We start from the raw sequence: 20,889 nt of genomic DNA on the forward strand, positions 1-20,889 counted from the left end.
CGGGGTCACCGGGCCATGCCGGGCTCTGGGCTCTGTCCCTGCAGCCCCTCCGAGCTTGCCCTGCCTGTCCCTCCTGGGATCCTGCCTGACAGCCCGGAGCCAGCTCGGGCCCTGCCTGTCCCTCCTGGGATCCTGCCTGACAGCCCGGAGCCTGCTCGAGCCTTGCCTGTCCCTGCCTGGGATCCTGCCTGACAGCCCGGAGCCTGCTCGGGCCCTGCCTGTCCCTCCTGGGATCCTGCCTGACAGCCCGGAGCCTGCTCGAGCCCTGCCTGGGATCCTGCCTGAGCCCGGAGCCTGCTCGGGCCCTGCCTGTCCCTCCTGGGATCCTGCCTGACAGCCCGGAGCCAGCTCGGGCCCTGCCTGTCCCTCCCTGCAGCGCTGGGGCTCAGCTAAAGCCAAGCAGGCTTCAGGGGCTGGGCTGGGGCAAAGCAAGGCCAGGTCTAGAGAAGGACACACCAACCTCTGTAGACCTTGGCCACGCTTCTATCAAACCCTCCCGCGTTATGTTTCATTGCAAATTATGAAGTGAGTTATGTATTTTTACATAAAGAATGCAAACCTTCTATTTCCATATGAATGCCACATTAAATCAATGAAAAAGGGTATTTTTTTTCATTTCCATTTTATACTAAAACAAATAAACAGTGATAATAAAAAATAATGAACTCTTGCACAAGGTAAATGGTAATTTTTCTTTCTTTCCCCAAGATTCCGGAGATTTTAAGTAAAGTGTCCAGATTCAAATAAAAAGCAGTGAAAGAAGAATGTAAGCTACAATATTCATTGTTGGTTCCACATTTGACTGGTCAACAAACCCACTTGAACCTTTTAGGCAATGCTCATAATTGAAAGGAATAATACATTGATTTTTATGAAGTTGTCCTTTTACTACAGTTCTCTTGCAGAAGATTATTACAGAAGCATTGCTGTTACTCTTTTTAATGAAGAGTGAAATCCAGAGCATGTGTTTGGTTTGTTTTGATTATGTTCCCTGATGTGCAGCATTTTTTCTTTCTTCCCAAGATTTTATTTTGGCCGCAGAATCTCATTAACATCTAAGAATTGTTTCTATTTTGGCTTCTTTTCTAAGTAGGCTCTAAACATAAAATGAGAAACAAATGAACAGAGGAGATGGCAATGAAGAATAAACAAAAATGCAGGAGGGGAATGCTCCAGTTAGCTGGAAGGAAACATTGATGAGTCTCTCATTGCTGTAAATCAGGAGAATGCAGTTTCCCGCTCCTGACCCATAGGAGAAATAAACTTTCCAGCAATTAGAGCTGTCAAAAAATCAGTCATGTGAAATGTTTGCAAGAATCTCATCTGCTCCCATCAATCCCATTTTGCTGCTAAGTTCAGTAAGGTTCACCAGATTTCCTCTACTGATTAATGGATGCTGTTTGGTGGAACTCTGCTGCTTTAATGCAGTATGACATCTTCAGAGAATTATGAGACAGGAAGCAATCTTTCTACTAATGCACATAAAAATATCACAAAAGTTTGTCCAGACTCTCTATAGGCAAAAGAGGTTAAAGATCATAGAGAAGTCAAAGCCATGAAACTTTAGTTAATTGTCTTATTTATGCTCAAGATAGAGCAATAAATGCAAAGACAGGCACAGACAAAATAAGACCAATCAGTCTCACTTGGCTACTGCAGACTTTTAACCTGTAATCTTTTCCATTGAAATGGGTAAAAATTTCTGCTTCTCTCAAGATTAAGCCTGGTGGATATCAATAGATGGTGTTTAGACCTACTTCCAATACAAGGAACCAGAGTATGTACTTTCAAAAAAGAAGTTTCCCAAGTTTGTTTCCCAAGAATGAATTCTTTCTCTCCCTCCTTTCCAGAGCACACATGGTGGCCACACACCTCATAAGCTTTGCAGGTAAAAGTGTTTGTGTAACATACTCTCAATGGGCTCTAACACCTGTTTATCAAAACACCACAAATCAAAAACGGAATTGTCTTAGGAACATGATGGGGTTTTTAATTACATATATAAAAATTCATTGTGTGTAGAAAGCAACATCAAGGAGGTCAATGCCATGGGGCAAAATAGGTAGCCCATGAAATACATAAATACATTGTGGGAAAACAAGACTGGAGAACACGGCAAAAAGTGTTATTTACAGAGTAAAGCAACATACAGCTCACCCAGGGAAGGAAACACAACTCCTACACACAAATTCATATGTGCTCTACAGACTTTTTAACTGCACATATATCATATTGCTGCAGTCACATTTAGGGAAAAGTAATGATATAATCATCTAGTTCAGAACCACATAAACTATCAATGATAATATAGGTAACTAGCGTGATTTCTGCATCAATTAAAACTTTGCATGGTCTCAGTAAAGTGAGAAAACACAAAATCTTTTCACCATTCCTAAATTAGACTATGTTTTTTTCTTAAAACAGTGTTAAAGAATACCCATGTCAAATTCTGCAAATATGTACCACAGTTATCAAATCCTGAAATTGAACATCTGCTGCCAGCAAAGACAACTGTAATTTTATGTTGTTCTGTTTTCTCCTTGATGTTTTGCTAGTTAACCAAGGCTATATTGTAGTGGCCCATGCATCCCATCAATCCAGACAGGGAAGTCTGATCTATCCCTTGCTGAAAGAGGAAGTACGTGCCTAACCAGTCTCTGACAGGCTTCTGGAAATCTCTACTTGCTGCATGTGCAACTGTACACATGAAGTGTTTGCAAAGTGAGTTCAGTAAAGGCCTTCTCTTCCAGCTGTAACTAAGTTTGAACTCAACCATTTCAAAGTTCCAAAAGTTATGATAAGTTCTTTTACCTCTTACTTCTAGGCACGGCTGAAATGTCAAAATACAATGGGAAAGACTGTTCTGTGGTATTTCCAGCTGGGACTTGAAGTAGGCATGTAATAAATCTCACAAAGAAGGTCTGTTCTTGTGAGATTTCCACCACAGTTTTGCAGACTCAAGAGGTTTGAACAAGCTTTTTTAAGCATTTGAACTTTTGGCTTCTTAGCTGAACCATTTGTGGCTGACCATAGCTGATCTATGCTTACTGCTGAAGTGTGGCTTGGCTTAAAGTCCTTTTTAAGGAATTGTTTGGAGAAATGACACATGCAAAGCCCATACACCTGGGAATGACCATGACAGAATTCTTCTCTTGTCTTTCAACAGAAACACACTCCTCTACACAGAAATTTCTGCTCCTAAGATGCAGCCCTTTCAGGGCACAATAAGTTAATGGCCAATGGCCTGACTTTGCAAAGCTGCTCACTGTTGCTGTATTTCACTGCCTGCCACTGGAATCACTGCCCCTGAGCAGCTCAACGTCTGAGTTATGAGGTATGTGTGAATCTTAGGAGATCCTGCATGTTCCACCTCAAATCTACTTTTTTCCTGAAATAAGCTGTTTCTTACATCCTCTATGTGAATCAAACTCCAAACCCATTCCTGGCAGAAGTGATGGTGAATAATGCCAACTACAGTAGCAAGCATTTGGAAGAAATTAATCCGTACACTTATATAAACTGGGAAGGTAACAAAATCCATTCTTTACTCTCTGGCCCTAAAAACTTTGTGGTAAGAAAAAAAACTCCAACATTTTCCACATTACCTGCTTCACTTCTACATCTCATTTAACACATATAAATAAGCATAATAACATTCTACAGTTATAACCTTCAGCTCAAAAGCTGCTTTTAATTCTGCAGAGGACTAAATATCATTGTAGAATAACGAGGAGAATGGTGCTAGAATTTTCACTGCAATGTTTGTGCTTTATGTGGTGGAACCACACTGGGTGAGGGCAGCTGGGCTAAATGATGTCTTTGAGGGTAGAATGGATTTAACAGCAATGTACAAAGAACAGATCTATAAGAAAAAGAAAAAAAAGGGCAGAAAAACAAAAGCACTGCCATTTCCCTGCAGCAAAATCTTTGCCCTTTGCTCTAATACCTCTGCTTCTCCTGGTATCATTCTGTCCATAATACTCAAGAGCATACACTGGGAAAAAAGTCACAAGACAGATTTAGTAGTCTGTATTTTTGTTTTCTTTATAAAATCTATTTGAGTTTTCTGGGGGCTGAAAATTTTGCAGACCTTGTAGCAAGAGTCTGATCAGCCTTTTTTAAAGTTCTGTGACATAGCAGGTACCTGCCCTACTTGTGAAGTTCCTGCTCCATCTTGGCATCCAAACCATGTGGAAAATCTTCTGAGTGTCCAAACTAACGCACAGCCTGTGAGCCTGACATTCCTGGCTTTCAGAGGGACTATCACAAAGTGATCTAAACAATGAAGTCATGAAGCTATGAATGTAACCTTACAGCTTCACTGATAAATTACATTATTTGTCTGTCAAAGCACAGGGAGATGTGGCTGGGATTTTACAGACTGAAGGCTGAACTTGCCTACAGATGAAATTGATATGTAAGCATCCACAAGAGGGACCAAAATACCAGGCTCTTCTTAGCCCATGTTTGTAAGCTTCTTAATGAAACCATATAAATATCACCACTAAACAACAACTCTGAGCCCAGTCATGAAACAAGTTCAATCACCACTGGTTTTACTGCTTTCATGCAGAGAATCTGACTCATTGGAAGAAAATTAACCCCAACATCCACATTCACAAAATACAAGAGCCTGAACCAGGCCTGCCTGAGTTTATGAAGTTGTTCCCCTCTTTTCACACCTATGAGATAATTGGTTTATGGATTGAACTTAAATGCAAACATCAGGCCTCAAATCTGTATCCCTTAAAAAAACAGTAGGAAAACCTTTAAGAGGCTGAATTTTGAGACTCAGCACTAAGCAAGGAAGAATAATAAATCTCAGCACACTCAATATTTTGGAAAGTTCAGACTCAGAGCCAATTCTAAGTCTGGACATTTGGCCATGTACCCACAGGCTTGCCCTTTCCATGCATTCTTGTATCTTAACACAAACTCAAGAAGCCCTTGGGATCATTATTTTTTTTTTATTTGCTTTTGTCTGTTTAAAAGACCAAGAATAAACACGGAAAATAAGATTACTCCTTTTATGGCTGTATAGATGTAGATTTTTAAAATTCTGATGCTCTTGTTTTAGAAGGTTTGGCAGATAAAGATACTGAGAAGCCTTACCCTGTCACTCCATTCTGTAAGGAACCAGCTCTTGGCACAGGGGCCCATGTCGCAGTTCTCAATGTCATTTGGCCGCAGCTTCATGTTACATTCCTCATCATCAACAACGTCCCCAAGGTTGCTGACACACTTCACATCTCGAGTCCTCTGCCCCACTCCACAAGGCACTGAACACTGTGACAAAAGGGAGGTTGCATCAGGAGTTTGTGCAAGGACTGCAGTGGTTTACCAGGGAGCTGGGATCATTCAGTTCATTCATTCCTGCTAAGACATCTTTCTGCTTAGGAAACTGATGGTTATAGCCAAGCAAGGATTTATTGAACTAAGATTTGCTTATTTCCAAGCCTTTTAATATTCCACTTGTTTTAAACAAAACCAAATTGATGTTTGATTAGTGATACCTGGAAGAAAATTTGTATTCTTTCTGAGGTATTCTGCCCCAAATGAACAGATCTTACTTACTGAGGTCCACTCTGTCCTGATCTGCCACTCGCTGCAGATCTTGAGCTGGCAGGTGCTGGTTGTGTCAGGTTTCTCCAGGTGCTGGCAGCGGTACTGCTGCACTGTCAGCGTGCGGTTGGCATAGATCTGCCGGCACAGGATCTGCCGGTGCTGCATTCCCAGCCCACAGGTTTTGCTGCACTCAGACCACTCCCCTATGTCCCAGCTGCAGTGAAAAAAAAAGATATCTTTGTTCCACAAAGAATTGTCTACCACTGATCTTAACAGAACTGGAATGACATGATTCTGATGCCAGTCCAGAATCCTATGAAATCACACTTCAGTCTCTGTGTGTGCAACACTCCCTTAGGAGGCACCATCACACACTTGTTTACACAGCCTTCCTGCAGAGGCTGGCAATAATGAGCATGGATACAGACTGCACAATTCATGCTCTCAAGACATATTACAAATGTTACTTAAGCCTGTAATAGCTGCTTGTCTGTAATATATATTACTGTTCTAATGACACTTCCCAAAAGTTTAAGATGTGCTGCATAAAAGTTTTCTGCAGCAAAGGCTCTAAAAAAGACCAGCAACACAAAAAACACAAAATGCATCCAGCCATTCATTTATCAGTAAAACTGAAAGAGTAAATGATAAGCAATGAACAAATAAAATTAACTTTAGAGACTGAAAAAATCTCTAGATTTATCCTTCCCATTCCAAAAATTCAATGTATTCATTTAGTTATCTTTGTATAAATATGTAATTTTCAATTTTTTCTTTACAAGCATGAAGACCGACACACACCTAAAGGAAGTATCTAAACTGTTTACACATTTTATTTCAGAACTCTTGTGGACAGCAAGCAAAATCTCTGCATTTATATATTTGCATTTCTTTGTTTATACTTTTGATATTATCCTGAATGAGTATGAGTTGTTAGAATGAAAAGGGCGAGGAAAACATTCATGGTGAGAGAAGCCATCTCCAGGTAAATAACTTCAGATGTTCCTGAGTATCTAATATGAACTAGGAAATTGCTCATCAGGGACATCTCTGAGCCTGTAAGGGCATTTACATCATTAGAAACTCTCCTGGGATAAGGAGTGACCACTTGCTGCTCAGAAGAGAACTGAAGAGTATAACCACAAGAGAGATGGAAAATTGACCTAAGAGAGTTGCTCTAATAGCAACCAGGTTTAGCCCTTTCCTTTTCTTGGTATACACTCTGGATGAACTATCCTTCTGGTTATTTTTTAATTTTTTATTTATATTTTTAATTTTAAGTGTTTCAAACAAGTTGCCCAGCCGATTGCAATTCACAGTCTCCCAATAGCAAGTGTGATTCAGAAGGAAACCACACCTGAGCTGGTTCGATCAGTGTGTTGGAAACAAGGACCACCACCTGAGAAGCCAGTTTTGGAGCTAAAGAACTGCTCAATTCAGAGCAAAGAAGTGAATGTACAAGGGGGCTGCTTTGAGCACTGTCTCATCTTTAAATAATGAAAGTATGGCCACTGTAGCACACTGATCTCATGTGGAGTCACAGAATCTGCAGAGCCTCTTCTTTACACAGGCATATGCAGAAGCCTCTCACTTGAAAAAGTGTACCCACAGAGACCACACAGAGCAGGTCTGCCTGAACAACCACACACATTTCAGGAACTGCTACACCTACTTGTTTCCAGGTTCCCCTTTGTTTACTCTGCTATTGTCTCCTGGGAAGGGGAAGAAGACCACCAACAACTATGGAAAAATAATCCACTACAATTTACAACATAAGTGCACTGTATTTAGAAGCTCAAACTACTTTCCTACTTAGAATATATCTTTGATATACAAGATCTCAATGATACTGGCTTTTTCACTTGACTTAGATTATAGTATCTTACAAAGCAGGGCATGGGAAGAGGTTGCAAGCCTCCTCTTCTGGAATGGGTTTGGTGCTGCTGTCACAGTAACCCTCAGGTACCTCCTCGTGAGTGACTCTGTTAACGCAGTGGAAAATTGGGTACTGTGATCCTGAAATGAAGCAGACAATTAGGTAAAGAATTGCAAAAGATTCTGCAGCAGTAACAGCAGCATCCAACATTGATGCAGAAAGGAAAAGCATAACCTGACAACAGGAAACACAGACAAAGGCTTTATCCAAAATTTCCAAATGTAAGAGCTGTAAGGATGCAGTAGCAATTTCCACACTGCTCAAATTCCAGCAGATCTACTTGCTCAGTCATCTTAAATGGAAATCTAGGACAAGAGTTGGTGGCTGTTCTCATGGGAAGCATTTTCACTTTGTAAAAAAAAAAAGATAATAGCATTTCTTCTATGCCAAAGTTTTAGAAATGTGCTTTGAAAACTCAGATTTTCATCAAAACTGTAAATTTAGCTTCCCTTTTCCTCAGCACAAAAATAACTTTTTTTTTTCTTGCAACTTGGAATTTCAGAAGGTTATTTAAATTTGGTGGATCATTAAAAAAAAATTAAAAACAGTCATCTATATTTCTGCATGAAGAAATGAAGTAGAAGAAAATGGAAAATACAGAGGAAAGAAAAAAGCAGAAAGTCTCCTATACTGAATGATGCAAAATGAAAACAAAGCCTGAAATAGTACAGATTTTTTTCCTGATTTTTCCACTCCCTTCTTTGTCAGCCTCTATAACCTAGTTTGGCTTGAAATGCCTTAGGGCCATCTGAGAGTCACAGGCGTCTCACACCAAGATTACAAGAAATGCTCACACAGTCTCAACAGTCTCAGGATCCGGCTCTCCAGATCCAGTTTCTTTTGAATTGAACTCAATCAGAACATGCACACATTCTTCATATAATGGGAAAAGAGACACTTATTTTTGGCAGTTCTGTTGCAACATTTCATGGAGTAAATTGGAGGCTGAAATTAATTTCTTTTGTTTTTACTTTTTTTCTTAAGTCCTACAGTTTTGCTATCTTCATTTTGACTCAGATTTCATTAATACCACAGCCAAGAGTGACCAAATCTCTGCAGAAAGGACAAGAATGACATGCCAATGTTGATAAAGGCCATGGCATACACAAACAAGATTTCTATGATGTAAAGGAAGAATACATTTACCCTGATGTGTTTCTGCAACTGCACCACAAGTTACCAGACTTGGATACTAAAATTCACCTTGAATATGGGAATTCATTCACCCAGCAGTTGGTACAGACTGACTGCTGCTAGCCAATCATCAGACACAATTATGGATTCTGCCTATATGACTTGTAGTAAAAGCACAGTGTGCTTAAATGCCAACTAAAATATTTTTCTCCACAAAAGGGCTGACTTAAAGAAGTTTGAATTTTACTGATTGTATTTTAGCTCTAGTACTTTTGCTGTAATTTCTCCAAGGAGAAACTTTTTTTTTTTAACTGAGAAGCAATTTTGATTGCTGTCAATACTGCTGGTTTTTTTCAGCTCTGTCTGTAGCTATAACATGGACAGTCATCTGGCCTTGGACCAAATTTACAAAGTTTCTCTCAATTTACAAGTCTTCTCAAACAAATTAAGAAGCAAATGTTCTACATGCATATGAACTGGTGACAGTCAGCTGAGCTCTCACACTGGTACATGTTTATTTTAAACCTCTGCAGTGTTATGGGTATGGTGGTGGGTGGCTATGCATAGTACAAAAGATTTCACTTTTACCACCACAAAAATTTATTCTTCCAAGTAATTGCTTGTGTTCTGCATTATTGAATCTGTGGTCACTGTGAATGTCTGGCAGAAAAGTTTAATCTTTGCAGTGTATGCAAGCAGTGTATGCACCACTTCCCAAAAGCTCACCAGGCCCTTTCCATCCCTTTTCCTTCCCACTTCTTCTCTATTAAAACCTCAGATTTCTGAAGTCACATCAGTGCTGCTCCAACAACATCCAATAAGACAAAGATATGTCTGATGAAATGCCTGTGAAACCTTCCTATGAAGATCAGAAAACTGTTGACAGAGACACAAAGAGCATGGTGGGTGTATCTGACAAAGCTGGAGAGGCAAGAGGGAATGGCAAAAAATGCCAAAGAATGTTGAGGAAAGCAGCTGCCTATCAAGGGTATGGGAGAGAGCAGCTTGCCATAAATGCTGAAATATTTCCTTTCAGAGGTAAATGTTATATCTTGCCTTATAATTTTCATGCTTCTATTGTTAATCTTGCTGTTTCTATTGTTTCAAGTATAAGCACAGGTAATAGTAGTGACATGCCTTTAGGTTGTGAGAGCAGACAACAGCAGGTCTAACAATGTTTTGTGCATACACAGAGCACTTACCTTTCCCACACGTAGTAGTGCACTCAGTTTTTCCAACCTGTTTCCAGTTGTGTTCTCGGTTTTGTCTTGGTGGTTGCATAGCAGGCACCTGGTTTTCTGGCTGATGAGAAGGAAATCTTCCTGGCTGAATAACTGGAAAAGTCCCAGCTGACTGTCCAGTGAGAATGTCTGTCTCTCTATGTAAATCCTCATCCTCATGACTTGTACTTTCTGGCATTCCTAACTGACCGTTCAATGGCTCCCCTGATGACGGACAATAATAGAAAAATAAAATAATGAGTCTCACATGAAAATATTAGCCTATGTTATTATTCTCTAGCAATTAGAAATGGAGAATCACTAAACTTGGAAGCAGCTTTAATCTGCTGTGTAGAGACTGCCTAATAGTGACCTGCAAAGATTGTGCTGTTTTAAACTAAGATAACCAAGACTTAGCCAGCAAATACATTAAAAACTAAAAACTGAGGATCTCCAAAGACAGCGTAGAGTTAACTAACCCAATGTCAAAATTTCCCAAAGCATTTTTGTTTGGTTTCATGCTCTGCAGTCTATGCCTCCCCATGTCACAGCACAGCTGGTCCTCATTATGAACATACCAAACACTCAGAAATTTGTCAAAGCAAGTCACGAACATTAAAATTAGGACCAAATTCACTTGCAGAGTTTCTCCTGTCCTTCAGAACTTCCTAGGAGTACACACAGCACATACCCACAGCTCAGCCAGGAGCTGCCCAGCCTCTTGCTTGGGAAGAGAACACTGTTCTGTTTGATCCTCTCCAGTTGAAAGAGGAAAGGGGGATAGTGGAGGATTGTTTTAAAGTATCTCAAAAAGTCTCTGAAAGGAAAGATCATTTCGTTTCTGAGACATGGTTACAACACTCCTACTCAAAGTAGTAATTTTCCCAGTTAAAACATAATAACTTGCCAGTTTTAATTCACTGAAGTTTTACCAAATCAATGCTGAGTTTTCATTCAATATGTAGGGTGAAATTCTGGGCCTCTCCCACATCAATGGCAGCATTTACACTGAATTCATTGCTATGAGTTTCTCCATTAGCTTATTAAGTACCAAAATGTGTTTGATAAAAGGAAATGGTGGCTTTTTACCTGGCCTCCTGTGAGCAAGCAACTGAGGACTAATGACATTGTCTCCTGGAATGATATATTCATAATGTATACCCGGGTTAGGCTGCTGATGTATCATCTAAAAAGAAAACCAGCCATACATTGAGTTCTTCCACTTGTTATATTATTAATACTTAAATACCAACTTGAACTGATCAGCTACATAACATTATTGGTTGGGATGGAAGAAATGGTTAATGACTGTCTCCAAAAAATGCAAAAAGAAGAAAATAGAAGTTACTGTTTGCAAAGAAGAAAATCAAAGCTCCTGCATTTGCAAATTGAACTAGTTTATGATGACAGAGAAACTGTCTAAATATTCTTTGAAAAACCTGAGACTGCTGTGCTTGGGGCCAAGGTGTGCTGTGGGCTGTGCTGGCCGAGCAGCAGAAGCTCACACCAGGCCTCAGCAGCAGAAGAGATGGTCCTAAGGTCATCAAAAGAGTGTCAGATAGCAGGAACTTGACAGACACCTCAGGAAACAGAAGCAAAGAGGAAACAAAGCAGAAAAAAACTACCACAACCCCCAACCCCACACATGCAGCCTACTGTGTTTTTAGAGGTTCCTCAGCGGCTCGAAGAGAGCACCTGCAGACAGCACACGCGCGTTATTCTGCACCCATCTGCTCCTTCCAGCACCCCATGGAGCCCCAACAATCCACCAGCCCAAACTGGGGCTGTCCTGCTGCACACCCCATGAGCGCTGCAAAGATCAGGGAGCAGATCCCAAAGGCCCATGCACTTGCTGCAGCAGCTGAAGATCACCGCAGCCCTCCCGCATCCTTCCACATTCATTTTCAAATGAACGAAGATGCAGCATAAGCACAGCCAGAGTACCCCTGCCTTACAGCAAACCACAACTCATCAGTGTGTTCTTTATGAAACACAGGCAGGAAACAGAAGTTTTCTCCTTTAAATATGAAAATGAAGCTCAGGGTTTTCAGAATGCTGCTGCATGAGCCCACCTGAGCTGACAGGAGCATGACTGATTGTCACTGTTACTCTGGGTGTGCTTGCTTAAGCAGCTGGGCACAATAGGACCCGAGAAAGAGATGACTTTAGGACAGCTTTTTTAAACTGTTAGCAGCACACTCCATTCCCAGCTGACCCTATTGCACTGCTGCTCTGAGCCTCTGCTCCCACACTACAAATGCAGGGGTGTCCTGAGCTCTTAGTTTCACCACTTTAGCTCTGATTACTTCAGTACTGCTACTACTATTTGACATTTATGTTTTAGCCTGAACTCTCTGTGGGGATTAGTCTGATAGAAGCCTCAGACTATACTCAAAGTACCTTTTAAAACCAAGCCAAATAAAACCAGAACACAAACAAACAAAAATTCAAACCAACAAACCCACAAGCAAACACCAGAGCTTGCTCTGGCTCTTTGGTTCTCACAATCCATGGACCTAAAAGTAAAATGTCCTGCTATCCTAATGGCCAAGTGACCAGCAGAGCAAAACTAACGCTCCAAGGCTTCACTAAATTCACATCTATTAATACCAACTAGGGATTCAGACTTTTGTTTTAACTTATGTCAAAATCACTCTTTCCTTGCCAAATATAATAGCTGTTCCTCTAAACACTGTCCCTCTGAGAGCATTCACTCTTTAAACCATCTAATAATGCACTGCCTGTAGTATTTTTTTGTAAGGTTGGGTCCTTCCAATGTCACTTTCTTATCCAAAAAATACACCCTCTTTGTGGTCCTGAGAGAACCATGAGCTGTGAATTGACTTCAGCAGTAGAGTACACTTCCCTTCCAGAACCAGGACCCTGTTCTTTAGATGGTTCCAGGAACAACTTCCCAGTGGTTCCCACGTGATGGTTTTCCCATCACATTTCTCAAACCAACTGACCAGCATATTTTAGAGAGAGCTTAATTGATGAAGACCCTAATTAGCATATTGTTCCAGCTTTACTGCAGGAGAATACCTCAAATGATAGAATAGTTTTGCTTAGAGTTAGTGGACCTAAGTCTTTGTAGCAATGTATACTTCACACTTGGACAGAACTTGCACCTCTTTTTCTTGTTACTTATTACCTCCTGTAAATCAGAAAGCTTTTTCCTCTACATTTCAGAGTGGAAGAAAGACAGCATGATCTCAGGAAAACAGAACAGAAAGCCATTTGGAGTTCCCATCTGCAAATCTCTTCATTTTTCTACACAGAGCATAAGGATCATGAATATGGGTGAATGGAGAATTACATGACTCAGGCACTGTAAGATGAAGTCTGAAAAAAGACATCTATATCTGCTTGGCTACACATTGCAAACCCGGGAGCAAGACTGTGTCATACTGAGCACTGATTTGCATCTAGCACTATTCACCTTTATCTTCCCACACTGTATTAAAAAAGAGACTAAACTATCATCCTATACTGAATGGTAGCATTCCTCCTATCAACCAGAAACATCTCAGGTCCAGTCAAATCAGAAGTGCCAATCCACAGCAGTAGCCACAGAGCAAAGCTGCTAAAGCAGCTTTCTTACGCTCCCTAAACCTAAACCAAAGCATTGCAATATCAAACATCATAATTAACATCAAACAACATCAAAACTTAAGGCTTTTTTATGATATTACTTTGGAAATATCTGTTTAATCCACTTTCTAACCCTCTTCTGTCTGGGTCATTATGTACTGGGCATTAATTGGCTGAATATAAAAACTCAGGGCCAAGCCTCAACCCACAAACCCTGTGACTGCACAATGACATGAACATCTGAAAAACACAGAGTCTGCGTTGCACAGTCTAGGAGCCAAATTGGTTATTTTCCCAAGTTTTTCCCAGTCAATTACAATCAATTGGAAAAGAAGTTTGGATCGATAGGACTAGATGATCCTAGAGGTCTTTTGCAACCTTGATGATTCTAGCATTGGCATAATTATTACCTTACTTTTTTGGACACCACATAGCAGACAGGGAATAACTTTGCCAACATCTAGCTTTTCCCAGCTTAGTAATCAGCGTAGTTACTATTAATTTTTCTATGAAATTATCCTGTACACTCACTTTTCTACTCCATATTGCACTCAAGCTCAAAAAAGCCACAGCTGGATGAAAGAATCATATATTCAGTTCATCTAGTTTTTTCAATAAATGAATTTTACTGTGTGGAAGTGTATAATCTCAGAACACACCACTTATCTTGGAAGAAGTTGTAATCAATTCCAGTTATATTTTTATTTCAGTATGAAGAACTAAAAACCCATCCCATCTGAAGTAAAAAGCTTTCTCAATATGATTTCTCCCTCTTAGACACAATTTTTCTTCTCCCTTTCTCAAATGGCCATTATCTATGGTCTCCTATCACAGCTTCATATTAAAACTGCCCTGCTTCAAATCCTACATTCTGTAGGTTTATGGACTTGTTTCTTTTAAAAGAAACTGAGATGGTGAGAGGCCTTGTCTGGCTTAAGTATTTGCTTCTTCACTGTAAAATTAAACTATGCCAAATTTGTTTCAATAGGAAAGTATCCAGAAAAAATCCAGTTCACAAAAGGAAACCCTTGGACATTTGTATGCCTTATTTCTACTTTACTGAACAAGTTCAATTGGTTTTACTGGATCGGTTAAGTCTGAGAGAAAAAGGCTTGATTCAGATTTTCTATGATTTGGAGCAAAATGGATACCACACCAAACAAATGGAAAATAGCAAAACTAACATTTCAAAATTAAAGTAACAGAGAGTTGCTACTGAATGCCATTTTAGGGTTGCATTTTAACAATGAACTGAACAATTTCTTTTCCATCAGAAAGAATAATTTAAATACTAACTCACATAGACATCAAGGACTTCATTTGTTGGCCCATCAGCTAAAAAGGACTCCCCTGCGGTGCTGGAGATCTCATTGGGGCGTCTGTAAGTGAACATTGTCCCACCACCTTCGTACCTGCCCGGCCGATCGATGGCCCAGTTGCCGTTGATGATGGAGCGTCCTGAGCGGCTGCGCAGGGCTGGAGAGGAGACACAAACACGAGATTTGGTCAGAGGAAAGCACCTTCCCACACCAGTGCCCAATCAGTTCCCTACAGCTGCACAGAACACTCCAGGTACTCCTGACACCAGGGAACAAAGCTGGTGAAAAGAACAGAGTTGCATTAGTAGTTGTGGGGAAAAAAACTCAGCAAACCAAACACAAACCAATCTTTGAAAACTTTGTATGTTTATGTATGTTGCTGTATGAAAAGAAAGAAAAATCAAAGACAGCTTGGAAACCTTTTTCAACAGTTTCTCCCAGGTGGCCACGTGACTCTCAGCCAACCAGCAGCACACACAACACACATGGATGACAAGGAAATGGTTTTCCTGCACTTTCTTCCCATTGCAAGGACTATTTTGTGATTTAGGCAAATCAAAACACAGAGTCAGATACAGAAAACCAGTGCATTAGGCAATACAGAAGGACCAAGAACGTAGGGGCACAGGAGTACCCTGAATTGCCAAACGTTCCTGTTATTTTTCATGAAGCCCTTTGGCTGGTTCCTCCCTTTCCTTTTCAGAACAAGATTTTTTTGTCAGAACATCTGCAGAGTCCTGACTTACAGCACTGCTTGGAGTGCTGAGCATTCTGAAAATGGCAGTAGGATCTGTTGCACAAAAAAAAGTGACTTGCAAATCAGATACTAGCCAGGGATTGATAAAATATGGATTCAATGTCCTGCTGGGCAGTGTGTTCCCTTTGTTATTATGGGCAAGTCAGTGGTTTGGTGACATAGGAGCCTCTGCTCCTTCTCATTCCTACTTTCCTTATCTATGTGACTATAATTTTTAGTCCTTAAGGTCAGAAATTCCTGCCACATATATGTGCATAATTTATGCAATATTACAGTTGCGTAATTTAAAATATATATATATATATTGAGGCTGAAACCCTATCAGACATTGCTTTATCAGACATTGACCATATGAGACACAACCCTTTCTCTAAAGGCTCTACTCATAGATTTTCAATCTTATTACAAAACGATTTGCTCTTAAATATAAACTTTAAAAGAAACAACAAAATCTAGTAATACCCTTGGCTGTACCTTGCTCCCTAATTTACTTTTTAAAATCCAAATTCAAGGTACAAGCTTTGAACTTAAAAAAGTTTAGGGTCAAGGACCCAGTTATTCCAGAGACGACGACTTCTTCGCCCTGTCTCAATAATGGTGATTCTCAGTAAAAATGCTCTCAACATTATACACAACTATTTTCATTCTTAGGAAAAACTTACATGCATAGCCCAAATGATGGGAAATTAAATCTATGCCACTAATTCCAAAGCAGCACACATTAGAGATGAAACTTTTATTGTCTGTACATATTCCAGACATCTGAATTAACTTAGCTAATCAGTAGAAACAGTCTTTCTGCTTTGCTGCAGGACTCAGAACAGAATGTCCTCTGAGAAGGGATAGTGACACTCACTTGTCTTGTTTGGTTGTAATATTCAAAATCTTCTGACTTGGAGGGGTTGCTGCTGACTACCCAACTATTTATAATTTGCTTAATATTAATGAAATATTTCTACAAAAGAAAAAATGTCAATTAAATAAATGGCTTTGCATCAGACCCTGTAAATGCATTCACACATTTTGAACTTTTATTTTACTTAATGCTACATGTTTATTTTCCCAAGAGCTGCCATACATCCACTTGCTTCCTAGGTCTCATTTACTTACACATCAACAAAACAAGCTCTATACTGTGGACATTAGCTGAAAAGTATTTTATACAATATGAGCCATGGAAATGGCCTTATCATTCCTCATATCATGCTGAGAGGAAAAATTACAGCTCAAAAAATATTCCATACAGGTTAGATAGGAAATCCAATCATATTATTTGCTTGCTATTTATACCCTATTTACACTTTGCTACTTTTTAATTCAAACAACTATAGATCAAACACTTCTGCAAAATGTATTGGAGACTGATTTAAAATTGGTTTATTAATGTGGAACACTTCCTCAACTTTATGATCTGAGTATTTTTTCTTAGACAGATGCTAAACAAATAAAATAAATGAATCATCAAGAGTTCAAGAAAAAAAAAGAGCTGGCTAAGAATAAATTGTTATTAATAACAAAGCCGTAGAAAGATGGCTGTCTGAAAAACTGAGTGCACATTAAACTTTCATTTCAAATCCATCATATGACAGATTTGAAAGAGGCCTCTCCATAAAAAGGGAAAATGTGCCTCTTTTATGTTTTGATCACTCTGCATCTACCACCTCAACTCTGCCCCCTGAAGAATTTTTATGGTGTTAATATTTTTAGCCAAAGCATGAAAGATTTTGAGGAGCTTTACCATTAATTCCTCATGAGGAATTCCTCATACAGGCTGTAGCTCATTTAATCTATCTTTCATCTTGGAAACAGCTTTTAACTAAAACTGTTGTTTACAGTGGCCTTCAATGATGTTTTGCACTAGTGATATGGAGTATTTCAGGGTTCAAATTCTGATTAACTTCTCCATATTAGCAGTTTGATATATATTTTAAGTGTCTTGCTGAATGACTCCTATTTTTCTAACCACGTCTGAAGAGAAATATTTTAGGTGTGGCTGTAGTACCTCACTATTTGCAGTACATTTTCACCCAAAATAGGCACAGTACCAGTAATGAAATGAAACTTCTTAAATCTGGCAAGAGTACTAAAATATGCAGAGTAATACCATATATTTTTGTCCTAAGGCTTTTCTGTCTAGGAGAACAGTGTCCTAAGTCCTACTTAATCACTTTATAAGCCATAAGAAGGCAGTAGACAGACAGAATTGAAGTTCTTTCCCATATACATGAAGGGGCTCTCATTTGGTGCTGACCCACAGAGAGTGAAGCAAGGAGCAGTTCCTCTCTCTGTTCCACTTCAGCTGTGGTCAGTGGCAATCCAGATCAAGGCTTGGCTGCTGAAGCCAACTGCAAATGTCCCACTGGTGATTTCATCCAGGGAACCTTGACAAGCCGCAGATGCACTCAAGGTGCAAGTCAGAGATTGACAAGACATCATAAAATGTTCTCTGAGAGAAGTCCTCAACAAAGGCACCTTGAGCAGGCAAGTGGCTGTGGTGACTGAAGAGGTAATCTGGAGCAGAGGCTTGACAGAGTCAAAGGAATAAAGTAGGTATTTAATTAAAAGGCTTTATAAGAATACACCTTTGGCAGTACAAGAGCCTGGCCAGGGCTACACCCAAGATGGACCCAGGATGGACAACTGGTCACGAGATTTCACACTTTTATAAGTTTTGGTCCATTTACATATTGGGGTTAATGGTCCAACCACAGCCTCAGGTTTTGAAGTCCCATCCTCCCAGACTGCTCTCTTCAATTCACCGTTGTTTATGCTTTTTGGGCCTGAAGCTGCAACCGTGTCCTTGGTTCTCAGGCTTGAAAGGGATAGTTTTGTCTAACTGTGAAGAGAACTTTCTAGCACTTTATCAGAACTTCAGAGTCACACACGAAGGCAGTATGGAATCTGGAAAATATGAAAGCTAAAACTGAAGGCATCAGGTGAGATGGATGGGGCTCTCAGGCCGCATTTACTTTGCAGCTGCCAATCAAAAACCAAGCTTTTAAGAATTTAATCCTGTTGTTGTTTAATTTGAATTAAAGTGCATGAATGTCTTGGCCATACTAGCTTTCTACAGAAACAGCAATACTCTTCCCACCTTTAAAGGAAGTGCCCAGATACAGCTGTAGTAAATAATCAGACTACTTCTGAGAAACCACTTTGATGAAAGAAGTGAAAGAAACATGCAACTTCTCCTGTTTATCTTTCCTGCACAAAAATACATTATATGGCACTTTCAGAGACAAATCTAAAATATTCACATAGTGCATTATGAAAATCAGCATAGGGTGGTGCATCTTGTACGAGTACACCCCACAGATAGTCTTTGGTAACATCTCCTGTGAGATAAGTCAGTTGGCTTCATGGTACAAACCATGCACGTAACAGGAGGAACGTAACAGGAAGAGAAACTTGGAAGGGAAGGACTTGTTGGAAAAGTCCAGCAAATGGAAAAGTCCAGAAAGTGGAAAAGTCCAGCAAATGCACTGAGCTGGCCTTTGACTCAGAACAGCCATACCTACAGCCTGCTGAGCAGCTGCCACACCAGTGCAACTCCTAACACCAGTGGCCACTTCTGAATGCACAGATTGCAAAAACTCTCTTCTCCAAAAGGACTTGAAGACAGCTTCAGACATAAAAAACCACCAAACCTCAACCAAAAAAAACCCAAAAAACCACCAAAAAATCCAAAAAACTATTCAGTGTCACAAAACACGAAACACAGCCTGCCTTCATGCCTGTTTATCTTGCAGGATGGAATACACAATACCTGTTAGGTTACTAAAGAGGGAGCACATGGACCACAGTCTAGAAATATTGAGTCACAGCACACAGCTTCTAGGCTACTTTAAAGTACCTCTGCATAATGAGGAAAAAAAGCCAAATTCTGTACTGCAGCAAACAGTCATTTTCCATTTTGGAGAATCCACTGAACTATTCCTTCCTCAATTTCCTCAGAGAGAAGCTTCCACTTCTCTCAGTTGTGCCTGCTCCTTTTGTGATTGACTCTAAAAGCCCTGTTGATGCCTCAGCTCAAGGAAAATGCTGGGGCAGCAAAACAGAACAGACAATTAACTACTGTTGTAAGTAAGTATTATAAGCTTTGAGAAAAAAGCCAGATGTCCTATAGCTATGCAATCTCTTCAAGCCCAGCCACTACAGCAGGTTTGAGGTCTCAATGGCTCCAGTAAAATCTCCAAAGAGCAGAGTCAATCTGCATGTTACCAAATCTTGAGATTCTGTCAGGAGAGGATGCAGGATTTGCCCAAGTTTTTTAGCAGTCTTCCCTGATAGGTATTAGTTACAGCCAGTGAAACATTACACATTAGCTAGTGTAGGCTTCCTCTTCTGCCTTTTTGGTGAGATGAGAAACAAAACGCAGGAAGCCCCTCTCTGACCACAGCATTCTCACACTGAGACTTCTGAGACTCTGGCACACGAGGTACTGCAAAATACACACACAGATATACTACCTGACAGTTGCAAAATGTGATAATATGGCATTTATTGTTCTTCAGTGTCACTGCTGCTCTCCCACTCATCATCCTCAATCCCAGTGGGAAGCAGTGTACAACACAGACCTTTGGAAAACCCATATAAACAGCAGTGTTACTCAAGCAGAGAATGTTCTGCATCCTATTACCCAGCTGCTACACTAAGACTGTAAACCTATGTCTGTGAACAGCCTGGAGCTTTGGAAATAGGGAGCTCATGAAGCAGATTTGATGATGCAAGTAAAAACATTCACTAAAGCAGAATTTCAGCATTTTGTGAATTTTTGCACTGCAAGGCATAAGCACTCCTTGTGAATTGCATCTTGGGTTTCATTTTCAGGTTTCTTCTTATTACTGTTTCCCTTCTTTAAAATTGCTCTAATAAAATGCCTTTTCCCATTTTTCAAGCAGGTGCTCTTGAGTGATTGATGACTTTTAACATTATTATTTGTGAGTACAAAACTAATAACACTTACATGATTCCCATACTTTCCATGGGGAGTAAGTTATGCCAAGGTAATAATTCTGAATGTTGAGATATGGCTCTAAATAGCAGAGAATGAGGGAACACTAAAGAGTGTATGCCTACCCAGATCATATAATTAATTTCTAAAAGCATTTATTGTAGGCCATACTAACATTTACTGGGAAGGCAAATGAAGGAGTAAGAGGAAACAACAGAGATAAAGTTCATCTTTAGATTAGTGCTATGTTTATGAGGTTCAGCACAAAAATAAACCTGCCTGGGCCTCCTTAGCACAACAGGCTTTATGAAAGTCAGGGAAGGTGAAGGCATTAATGCTCTAATGCTGTTCATGACATGCAGATATTGGCACTGCATCGCAACAGCCACCACAATTAAATACGCAACGACCCA

General features: G+C 40.0%; 1 protein-coding gene across 3 annotated transcripts in view; it reads right to left on the minus strand.

Moving 5' to 3' along the window:
• THSD4 (thrombospondin type 1 domain containing 4) overlaps nt 1-20,889 on the minus strand; it is a 238,897-nt gene that overhangs the window by 15,169 nt on the left and 202,839 nt on the right. For all 3 annotated transcript variants that reach the window (XM_058846880.1, XM_058846881.1, XM_058846882.1), the window contains 6 exons: nt 14,747-14,922; nt 10,945-11,041; nt 9,838-10,080; nt 7,452-7,581; nt 5,575-5,779; nt 5,113-5,286 (listed from right to left, as the gene is read on the minus strand). In XM_058846880.1, coding sequence (XP_058702863.1) covers nt 5,113-5,286; nt 5,575-5,779; nt 7,452-7,581; nt 9,838-10,080; nt 10,945-11,041; nt 14,747-14,922 — 1,025 coding nt within the window. The remainder of the gene's footprint in view (nt 1-5,112; nt 5,287-5,574; nt 5,780-7,451; nt 7,582-9,837; nt 10,081-10,944; nt 11,042-14,746; nt 14,923-20,889) is intronic.

Source organism: Poecile atricapillus, chromosome 11, assembly GCF_030490865.1.
Source record: "Poecile atricapillus isolate bPoeAtr1 chromosome 11, bPoeAtr1.hap1, whole genome shotgun sequence".
Lineage (NCBI taxonomy): Eukaryota > Metazoa > Chordata > Aves > Passeriformes > Paridae > Poecile > Poecile atricapillus.